We start from the raw sequence: 12103 nt of genomic DNA on the forward strand, positions 1-12103 counted from the left end.
TTCGCACGGTGTTGCCATGGCGATGCCTGGAAAACCCATGTTTTTGCATTTTGTGCATCAGCACTTCCGATGTGTTTTGACTTGTTTGGTGACAAGTGCAGCCCAAAGCCGCAATAAAAAAGGGACAAGTGGCGCGTCAGCGCCACCCACAGGGAGTGCGGGGCCGGCCTAGTGCGAAGCACGGCCCGCGAGGGCCGTTCGATGCCGCTTGCGGCTTTAATTACTTTTACTTCTACTACCCACGTGAATTTGTAATACAACTTAATATTAACACAATTGTCTAGCTTTAATTAGGCCACTACAGGCTTTGTTTACCTTGTTTTTGTTTGTAAATCTGCGCACAGAACCAGAGACGCCTGTGTGAGTCTGTGCTGCTCGTATGGGAGGCAGCAGGAGAGCGGAGCAGTGCTAGAGGCTGGAGCTTACTGCAGGAATCCGGATATGATGAAAATGTTTCAGAACTACAACTTTCCTTTGCAAACTACCGCCACTGAGCGTCGAGTGCGTCGCGACGATTATTGTTGTTATTTCTCAATGCGTCAGCGGCGTTACCAAGACGTGGGACTGGTACACACTGGCAACTAAACTTGTAGAAAGTTTTGGGACGAGCTACTCTTTCACTTACTTTGTGTTTTTTTTTTTCTTCTAAACGTCTCGCGCGCGCGTTGGAGGAAGGAAGGATGGAAATAATTCAGATTTGAAGCGAGGGAGTTGTCATGTTTGAAAGGTAAGTTTACGCTTCATAAACAGTGCGTCCGATCAGGCTATATACAACACTTAGGACGTTTTTGATAAAGGAAAGGGGGGTGTGAGGGAACCGAAATCTGGACTACATATGGAATCCTTCAACAAGTTTATGTAAAAGCGGGTGAAGGGAAATTTCCACTAAGTTTTACTGCGGTTCGACGTCACTTTGTACGCGTGAATAAGCAGACTACTTCTCAACCTGAGTAATGATCTGTCGTGTTACTTTGTCTTCCCTGCGTCTAAACTCATCATGAAACGTTGATTTTTCATAGCGCTGAGGGGTGAGGACAAGGAGGAACTGGTACTCGTGCGCGCGTGTCCCTAAAAGAGGACTGTTCCATGTCCAAGGAGACCGTGCGTCCACCGGATGGGCCAGCTGGGCCGGGACAGGGCCCACAGCTGGAGACAAAACCTCTGCTGTCCACTGCACACGGTGAGTCTAAAACAACCAGAAAAAGTGCATTGCATTGCATGGCCCTTGTGCAAACAATGTTGACTGGATGTTTACTGTCAAGGTTATGGTTGCCTTAGAGAAGCATTGTGCTACCATTGCAAACTTATCATTCTAATTCTACCACACACAAATGCATGTTTTAGTTAAATACAGTGGTATTACCAGAATGCTTGAACAAAAATATCAGATATCTGGAAGTTCACTGTCGTATAGACAAATGAGACATTTAAACATAGCCTATGTTTGTGCCTCAGTGTTCAGAGTTAATGTTTTTACTGTATTCCTCACTTCTTCAGTCTGGATAAACCCTGGTGACTATTAACAGTAACCACAGCCAATTATAGTTTTTTAATTAACTTTCTAGTTGCCCCTAAGATTATCACATGCAGAATAATCTTATATTCCACACCCCCTTTTCATTTTTTTTATTTTTTATTTTTCAACAAGCAATGGACTGTTAACTATCCTATTTATACCAAGCGTCATTATGGCACTGTCAAAAAATAGCAAAGTAGGACAGAGTAAGCAATCAGTGGAGCTGCTGGATTGCGAATGGATTTTCAGTGAACCTTCAAAAACACTCATAGTTATGACTCTGTCCCAGCCTCTGTCTCTGGGGACTGTAGATGTTCTGAGAATAGAGCCATTTATTTCTAAGTGTGATCACTAAATACTGCGATGCATCACACAGTAGTGGTGCTAAAGCCACTGCAGGTCTACAAATCTGGCCTGTGCTCAGAGAAGTGCCATATCTAACCAGGGCATAGGCCGGGCCCATTCATCCCACTGGCCATCTATCACTGCGTACAAACACCACTGTAGTACTAAGCCAATCACACACTTACCTGCAGCTATAGAGAAGTGCTACCAATGTTGATTTTGTTTGGTTTTTCGTCAATGTCATGTTTTGGTGACTAACACAAAAAAAAAGTAATTGCGCAAACTATTACTAAAATTTCATACATATTTATCAGTTAAAATGATGAATAAACTTGTTGACAAAGAGTACTGATTTTTTTTGTTTTTTTATCCAGGGAACTTGTTTGTACATGTCCCATGAAGACATGCAATACAATTTACCATAGACTAAATTGGCATCTCATTGTCATCGACTGAAATTAGGCTAAATTAAAATTTGTTGTCAAAATTAACAAATTGAGTACTATGCATACACTATTCTGCTGAGTCATAGCTAAGTATTTTTCAAAAGGATAAGTTTAAGTCAGGGTTCAGGAATTTGGCATGAAATGGTTAATAACAACAGAACAGAACAGAGCACTAGTGTTCAATGACAAAAACCCCCCCCAAAAAACTGTTATTTTTGAAGTCGATGTCTTACAGGGATGAGTGGATGTGTCTCTCCTGTTTTTGCACAGCTATCAGGCTACAGCTTTGCTCACTAACTTTTTCCAATGCACATGAATGCAGCCTTTATGGGAGTAAAAAGGAGCTTGGCAGGTAGAGCACACCCGGGAGCAGCGGGAGGAGAGAAAATGAGATCCAGATTCTGGCAGGGCCTACCTGAACAGCCTAGGTCTCACATTGTGCATTACACAGTGCGGTTTAGTCACTGTTGTTAAAAAAAACAACAAAAAAACATGGCCATAACCAGCTCAGATTTATACAGGCAAAACTAAAGCCACCAAAAACAAAATATATTTACCTAAATTTGGTGGAGTCCATCTGGCTAAAGCTTTCCTATTTTCACATTGTCAGTTGAAATGCCTTGACCTCTATGAACCAGGGTGGGACAAAGCTAATACATTTTCATTCTAAATTCTTAAATATAAACACGATTTATTTTGTAGAGGTTTGACTGTAAACCTCTCCATTAATAAAATCCAACCTGGTCATTGACAACTTCAAATGACTGGCTCTTGATACAGTTACAATCTTCTTACTTGCACAGCTCTACTCTCAATATCTAAACTAAAACAGACTTTTTCAATATGTTTTATTAACTATCAAATGTTGCATGTGACCCTAGATGTTTCTGATATTGAATCAACTGGAAGAAGCCTGCCGTCCCGGAAACTACCCACAGAAGGTCATGTGACAGAGGAGACCAATCACTGCGAACCTATTAGAAGTAAGTTTAACAACTTGGAAAACTGTAGGATATCTCTGAGTGATTGTATGAGAAATGAGCTGTTAAAATGTAGTCAAAATAATTACTGTAGTTGGCTTGTACAAAGAGATGGCTAAGTCATGTAGTGAGTGTTAAGCAAGGTGATATTTAAATTTAGGAACTTCTAATTTCAGACACCATTTAACATTTTCCAGCTGCCGGGGGGCTTGTTGTCACATATGAACATGCAAGGGGCAAGGTTTGCTTACAGTTTAAAAAAAGATATAATTTAATGGTTCTGGTAAGACTGGCAGTTAGTGCTTAACTTGTCCAATCCTGTTTTACTAAACTTTTGATTATAACTTTGTATCGCTATAGGCAAGATGGCTTCTGTGGTATGAATGTGTTGGTAGGCCTGTCACGATAACAAATTTTGAAGTGCAATACATTGCTGAAGTAAATATAGATGACAAATGATAATAATGAAACAAATTTATGCCTCTGGCACAATAACCCTAAAACAGATTTATCCCACAAAAGCTATTCTAAATCTGCAGTATTGTTAAAAAGCCATTAGCTGCAATAAATAAATAGCAGAATGAAACTCTTTAGTACTTAGTTTGCATGTGTAATGAGTCATAGAAGTTATTTATTCAACCTTTCACAACTCAAAATCTCAGATTCCCAAATAAATAACAAAAAAATTCCCAGTGATGCAAAGAAGTAAACATGATAAAAATATTGACCCCCCCCAAAAAATATTATTCCAGCTTTTTTTGAACAATTAATCGATATCGTGACGAGCCTATGTGTTTGTTTTGGAAAGGGAAATTTACAATGATAAGGTTGTGAAAATCCCCCTAAAAATGTTCTCAAGGCAAAGGGCATGCGGTAAGAACTGCACAATTTTGAAAAAATAAATAAATAAATAAAAAAATAAATTAATTAATTAAAAAAAAAAAAAATATATATATATATATATATATATATATATATATATATATATATATATATATATATATATATATATATATATATATATATATATCAGAATCAGAATCACTTTTATTGATCCCCGAAGGGAAATTCTCTTAGTTACCAGATGCCACAACCACAGGATAGAATTTAAGAATAAAAATAAAAAGTCATTTAAATAAGAATAAAATTGTGCAATAAGAATAAAGTGTCATGCAATAAGAAATAAAGTGTCAGTGTTTCTAAAGTGTCAGTGTTAAACAAAATAAATAAATAGATCACCTCACAAAATCACACACTATTTACATCTATGTACAAGGTGGAATATTGGAGTATTGAAGTGTTTGGTTAGAGAACGGAGTTTAACAGTTTGATGGCGACAGGCAGGAAAGATTTCCTGTGTCTCTCAGTGGAGCAGCGTGGCAGTAACAGTCTGTGGCTGAACGAGCTCTTCAGATTGGCCAGCACCTCGTGGAGGGGGTGGAGGGGAGAGTCCAGAATAGTCCTGACTTTGGTCAACATCCTCCTGTCCGACACAACAGTCAGAGAGTCCAGCTCCTCCCCCACAACATGACCAGCCTTCCTGATGATCTTATTGAGCCTATTAGTGTCCCTCACGCGCAGACTGCTGCCCCAGCAGACCACAGCGTACATGATGGCACTGGCCACCATAGACTCATAGAACATCCTGAGCATCGTCCTGCAGATGTCAAAGGACCTCAGCCTCCTCAGGAAATAGAGGCGGCTCTGGCCCTTCTTATAGACTGCGTCCACGTTTCGTATATATATATATATATATACACACATACCTCTAAGCATTCTATTACATGAATAGTTCATGCTTTGTGTAATTGCACAACAAACTCAAATGGCAAATTTTGATTTGATTGTGATATATATCTGACTAGAAAATGTATAGTATATTTCTGACAATGAGAATTCTAACGTTGAGAACATTAGTAGCCACAGTTGGGCACTAATGGCAAAAACTGACATTGTGTAGGCAAAGCACTTTACCTACATTGCCTAGTATGAATGTGGTGTGTTAGTGTTATTGGTGGCCGGAGGGGCTACTGGCATAGATTGGCAGCCTCGTTTCCGTCAGTCTGCCCCAAGTCAGCTGTGGCTTCAATAGTAGCTTACCACCACCGAATGTGGAGTGAATGAATAATGCACCGTTAACGCTGTATAAATCTAATGCATTAGTATTATTTATGTGTGAGAGTTTGGAGAAATGCAATCCTCTCTAAAACAGCATTTACATGACAGCAAGTTAAATCTAAATGACCTCTGTGAACTGGAGCTTTTTATTTTGCAAATATTATTTACATCTATGTAAATTGTAAATACGGGCTGTAGTGTAAGGTCATGTATGTTTTTGTCCTTGTTGGGTGTCAATGTATTCACTGAAAACATTCTATATTTTTTGTATGTGTCTATTGTTCCAGAGAAGGGTTAACTTGAGTTTGGCTTGGTCTAACAGCAGCTGATTGCTTCCATCCTTTAGTGGATTGTGTTTGAACTTGAAGTAACTGCTTTTTGTTTGTTTCTCTGTTGTTAACTTTTCCAGAATACGTTTCTTTCTTGGCTCTCCACTGGTTTGAGTTGAAAGTCTCGCCGATGGCTTGTTTACATAAGCTTAAGAACAATGATTTTGTTGCTAATATGTTGCGTGCATGTTTGAGGAGGTCCCTATAGCTCTGCAGGTGTTTCTTCTGGAGGCTTGTCTGTGTTTTATGTGAGCAGATAGGCCCCCGTGTCGTTATTGTGTTGTTATTGATGTCATCCTCGCCACATTCTCTACTTTCTCTCGTTCTTCTGTCAGTCTGAGGTATCTGAGGAGGGATTTTGGATGCTTTAGGTAACAAAGCTCATGAAATATTGAACAAATCTAAAATTGGTAGAGTTTATTTCTGTAAAATAAATGTTGTGTGATAGAAAAAAAGAGAAAATTAAATATGATTTATATGCTTGTAAAATATTTGGACTTAAAGGTGTACTTTTCTGGTTGAGGGCCCTTTCTTGTCTCCATAGAGATGTTATTGTATTACATTGAATGTTTCACAATCTGATATTGAAATTATTCATATTTCAATTATGGGTGTTTCATTGCTCAAAATACCTTGAAAAACATGCTTGAAATGCTGGAATGCTTGAATGATACAAAACACAATGTATGTTTTTGATTAGGTAACATATCATGGCTTAAAGGGTCAATTTTGCATCACTTTCTTGTAATATCAGACATTTTATTAATCAGAAACAATTAAGCAAATTATTGCTGACATCCCTATTACTAATTATGTCAAAACTACAACTTGTAAATATAAATGAATGCATATAAACAAGTGCTAAACATTTGATAGCTATTCTATGCCCCAGATCTCCGTGTAAGGAGGTAAATGAGTGAATAAACCTGATCTGAAGCCTGTAGAATGTATTTATGCCATGAGCCTGAAATTTAGTCTACCAATCCAAAATATTTTCTCTCAAGGCATCTAGTAGCATCCCTTGCCGACAGCTATAATTGAGAGTCTTCTTTACCGCACAAACAGGAAATCAATATGAAATCATCCTCCTGCCCCAGTCCTGCCCCCCAGCTCTCCCTCTGAACCTGGGGGAATGCTGAAGCCTTGTGCTGCAGACAGATTTTTTTACAACAAGAATAAATCCTGTATAATGTTTCAATAACCATGTTTTGACAAGCACATGTTTGTGCATTTTACAAAAGGGTAAATATATAAAAACTGTATGGATAACTGTCCATTTTAAATCTAACTTTTAGAAGCTGAGGATTTTGGCAAAGGTTTTATGAAAATAATGAGCAGCCAATGTATCTTTGTTATTATTTTGCTGCTTTTTGGGCAATATAATATAACACAATATTTGAGTGCTGTAGAGCTTTGTGTGGCCTTTGTAAGTGGACAGGGCATGTTGTCCTGTGTCTTCAAGGAACTTTCCTTTTGGACAGGTTTCTTTCATTGATTTCAAACAATAAGACATATTGTGATAAATGCTAATATTGAAAAAACTTAATGTCACTGACACAATAATGCAAGATAATCTTTGCAAACCATTTTTTAAAATAAGGGATAAACCAATAATTAGCCATTTAAGTTATTTATTCAACCCTTTACAGCTCAGGTCTTATCGTATTACAACAAAAATAACAAACATCTCCCTACTTTGCAAAGAAAATGTACCCTCGATAAATATTGAGCCCCAAATATGTTGTTCCAGCTTTCATATATTGAATGATAAGTCGATATAGTAGTTATCTGGTGACATGCTTAACTTCCAGCTAAATCCTATTAGCAGCTATCAGAATTCATTGTGTACTCAGCCTAGTTATTGTTTCAAAAATATAATATAAATGTGTCCAGATTGCAATGAAGTTGAAGTTGAACGAGTGCCCTTGATTTAAGGTTGTTTTCAGCGGGCACTTCCTGAGGACGAGCTCCTCTCTGGAGGAGGAGTCTGGTGGGAGATCCAGAGGTTCCTCTGGAGACCATGCTGGGCTGATATCTGCTAAAAACAGAGCCATGAAATAAATTGGCATCAAAGAGCTCTGGTTTGAGGACTTTAATCGTCACATTATTCATTGGATTGTTGAAATAGTTGTTAGCGCTTCTGAACTGGATAAAGATGACCTTACAAGCTTCTTAAGAGCAGGGTTCTGTTTTTTATCTGTGGTGAGAAGTGGTGAGACAAGAAGGTCAATGAACACACATGTTTCTGTGGAGACTATCTGCTGGCCTTTAGCAGCCAACTATCAGTAGGCTTTAGAATTGTATAAGCCACACTGGGATATATTGATAACCCAAATGTTGGCATTTGTGTAATGGTACAGAACAGTTTGTACTCCTGCTTTATAGTGAGAAGGTTGAGGGTTCAAATTCTCGACCACTGCACAGTTTATAGGCTTGGGCTGCCTGTGTAAGCTAAAGAAGATGAGCTGAATGTGATTAATTATTATTCCTGAACTGCCCTGTTTGCCTCAGACATATTTGAAAGTTCCTCAAGTTGTGAACAACCTTTTAACCCCAGACATTTTGAGAATATTTTCCATCTATAGGAGCTGCATGGCGATTGTTGTTATGCAAGATTCATATCTTTATTGTAATCCTTGGAGCTTTGTCTCTGTAGAAATAATGTGTCTAAAGCGTAGCCCTATTATAAACTGAGCCATAATTTTCAAGTGATTACTTACCAGTGGGTCATGGAATCAAAAACGGTATAAATAGGGTGAAATGCTAGTGTAGGGGTTGATTAAAATGGCCATTGTAATTCTACCTCTGTTGTAATTATTTTCTCATTGTCTTGGTGCAGATAGATTTCATATGGGAAATTTCAAGTGTGTTAATTAGCATATTTTACCCGAAGTGGCCAGGCCTATTCAGTGTTAATTTTTTTGAAGATATTCAAAATACTTGAGTCCAATGATTAGATATGCATACCTCACTTCATAGGCTGTGGGCTTTCAAGAGCCTATGTTAGATACCAGGAAACACAGGCTGCTGCAGACTGAGCTGTAGTGTGCCGTTTTAGTTCAGACAATTGAACTATTGAAAGTCTTTTGACCGTTTTTTGAAGTGGCTCTTACACTGTAAAATATATTGACAATGGGAACAATTCCATTCATGTTTGGTACGTAAGAAAGTACATGGCAACTATTATAACATGAGAATAAAAATATCACTTCATTAATAACAATAAGGCTTTATGAAGTATTATCATAATCAAGTTTTCATAGTTAAAATGTCAATATGTCTACTGCAAATGGGAATCATTTGGAAACACCTTTTTCCATGAAGGACCCCTGCTGCACAATACTTACAATTTAGGACTAAACCTTTTCGTGCTATTGGCTATTCAAACTATGGTAATCGATGTTTGCTGTGTTTGACACTTGACATAAAATAATTAACCTTCTTGTTAGAGCTGAAAAGTGGTTAAAAGTACTGATATTGGACCAAAAAAGTTAATGTAAAAGTATCATGTGAAAAAAGTGATACTTTTACATGAAAAAAGTACCCATTTAAAAATATAATTATCATATAATATAATAATATAATTCTCAGCTCTAATAAAACTTCAAATGTAGTGATTTTGATACAGATTTATGCTGAATTTTGTTCAACAGAGACAATGGAATTGATTTTTTTTTCCAAGCTGTGTTTAATTTGTGTTTTTGTTTGCTCAAACTACAAAAGTGTGAAAAATAAGCCACTCAGTATTTTTATTATTGTCTGAGACCTGCTGAAAAGGCTTTCACTTTTTTGGTCCTGTTCAAAAATGCGGTGGAGTAGAAAGTACAGATATCTCCTCTCAAATGTAGTGAAGTAAATGTAAAAAGTATCCACTTTACTTAAGTCCAGTACAGATACCTAAAATTTGTACTTAAATACAGAACTTTATGACTTTGTTTCGTTCCACCACTGTAGCTGAAACAGGTTAATTAATTAATTACAATTTAACGATTATTAGATTATTGTCAATGCACAGACTCAGAACATGCCATGTGCAGAGCAGTAATTACATCAAAGTGACACAAGGAAGTAGATTTAGTGTTTTAGCGGCATCTCTTTAGCTTAGGCAGGGACATATGGTATAAAAACAAAACAAAAAACAACCCTCATATTTACAACCCCCTTGCTGTACCCTCACGATATTTGCTGTATCAACTTATTGTTATAATATATGGCAGCTGGAAGAATATAATTTGGGCCTCAGTATTTATCATGAGCACTTTTTCTTCGCAAAAGTGAGGATTTTTGGGGTACTTTTCTTGTCTGAATCAGTGGCATAAAGTAGTTTCATTATTGTTTATTGCAATATTTCTCTGTAGAAATATATCTTGCTTCAAAATGTGTTTTTGTGACAGGTCTGCCCTTTGCAATCTACACAACTAATAGTTTAATCAAAAGAATAATTGATCAGCAACAAACATTGCAGCCCTCCTTCTTGAGGTATGGGTAACTGCTAAGAAAGATAATACACAATTCCATATAATGTTATAAACCCCAGCAAGTAAAAGGTCCAATTAGTGAACTTGATTTGAATCCCCCAACTTCCAAAGCCACCATAGCCTTGTCAGTGTCTTTCACTTTGACTTGGAGCGAGTGAATAGAGAAAAAACATGCAGTTGAAATAAGTGCTGCGCTGGGGGGATTACTTGGCCTCTAGCCGGGTTTTGGCTCCAACATTAAGGTTAAAACCCTTTCTATTACCCCAAGCGCTGTTGATGTTGCCCTCGCGAGCTCCAGGCCGCTGCCCCTCCGCTGTTTGCAGGTTGAGTGGCTCAGAGAGGGGTCAGTCTGACAGGCCCTGCTCAGTGGAGGGTGACCGAGGAGAGCCAGGGGAGAGCCAAGGGAGACCATCGGAGCTCCAGACACACAGGCATCCAACACTAACATCCCTCCCTCCCTCCTCACCTCCTCTCCGAGACTAGAGCTAAAATCGATAGGGGTGTCTCTGCGTTTAAGAAGCCATTGAGAGGCAGACGAGCAGGCCGGTCCTGGAGGTTGATCTGCAGCTTAAGGCTCTGATTGGCACAAAGAGGAGAGAGGCACTGACCCACAGCTGTCCCATTAGCACAGGGTTAATGCGCAGATTGATACGGGCCAAACAAAAGGAACTTGATGTGGGGGAGTTTGATAGACTGTCTGCCTGCTCTTTGACCTGCAGTGATGCTGGATTTTGGCCTCCACACAGAGCAAAGCTTCAAATCTTAGATAAATGAATCGCAATAAGGCAGGTTCAGCAATTCACTTCAAGCTTTGCATCAGTGGTAACATTTTTGGTTAATGGTCACATTTTTATATAGCGTTTTTCTACCTTCAAGGCACTTAAAGATCCATATACCCATCTGTGTCCTGTGTTTTGTTTCGAGCCAATTTTAACTTGTTTTATATTTTTATTGAAATGTCTTCTCCCACATGGTTTGAGTAGTATTAAAGGGCCCATATTACTCTATTTTCTGATTCATGCTATAATGTTGTTTTCTCATTAAAAACATACCCGGAGTTGTGTTTTGTTTCATTCACATAAGTTTAACACACAATTCTGCATATTTAGGCTGTGTTCTTCTCTCAAACAGAAAACACTCTGTTCCACCTTGTGATGTCACATGGTAATACAAGAAGCGCTCCACTGTGTTCTTTAACTCCATACACCTTCACTAGAATCATCTGGATAATTTCAATGCTGGAATTACACATCTATTGATTGAATACTCAACGGAAGGTAAAAGGTAGCTGTTAACTTGTGAACTACCACTACATGGCATCACAAGGTGGAACAGAGCAGATTTTAAGGTTGGGAGATGTAGACAGACTAATAATAAAGTATTACCTAAACATGTGCGAATGAAACAAAACTTGAGGTATGTTTTTGATGAGGTAACAACATTTTAACATGGCTTAGTGCTCAAAAGAGTCAATTATGTGTAATACAAGATCTTTAAGCATCACTACTGAAAAAACCCAAACAAATCCCCAAAAGTACATCGTGTTCATACCAAAAGTTGTGTATGGGGCTCAACAGTGACAGTCTGCTCAGGTTCTGTAAATTTTCATTTTTCCATCGATTTCAATTATTAAGAGTTCAGAGGCAGCACAGAGGCTAACCGGTTACTTTCTAACTAATATCCATATGTAACATCTAACATATCTAATATCTAACCCTAACCCTAACGCAATTGTTTCAAGTCCAAAAAGGTTGCTTAAAATATATTTATAAATACATTTACCTGTTTGGAAGCAGAAAGAATGGATGAGCTTAAAACAGTTTGACAAGGGACATATTGTGTTGGCTTAACTAGGTCATAACATCTCGACCGTCTGCAGCAGCCAACGTTC

At 38.1% G+C, this 12103-nt stretch overlaps 1 protein-coding gene across 1 annotated transcript in view; it reads left to right on the top strand.

Moving 5' to 3' along the window:
• The first annotated feature begins 425 nt into the window (after positions 1-425).
• The window catches only part of mdfic (MyoD family inhibitor domain containing), a 33201-nt gene continuing 21523 nt past the window's right edge, over positions 426-12103 (top strand). Inside the window, exons 1-3 of the mRNA XM_055231733.1 lie at positions 426-727; positions 1020-1180; positions 3189-3290. Coding sequence (XP_055087708.1) covers positions 1087-1180; positions 3189-3290 — 196 coding nt within the window. The 5' untranslated portion in view covers positions 426-727; positions 1020-1086. The remainder of the gene's footprint in view (positions 728-1019; positions 1181-3188; positions 3291-12103) is intronic.

This window comes from Periophthalmus magnuspinnatus, chromosome 23 (genome assembly GCF_009829125.3).
Source record: "Periophthalmus magnuspinnatus isolate fPerMag1 chromosome 23, fPerMag1.2.pri, whole genome shotgun sequence".
Lineage (NCBI taxonomy): Eukaryota > Metazoa > Chordata > Actinopteri > Gobiiformes > Gobiidae > Periophthalmus > Periophthalmus magnuspinnatus.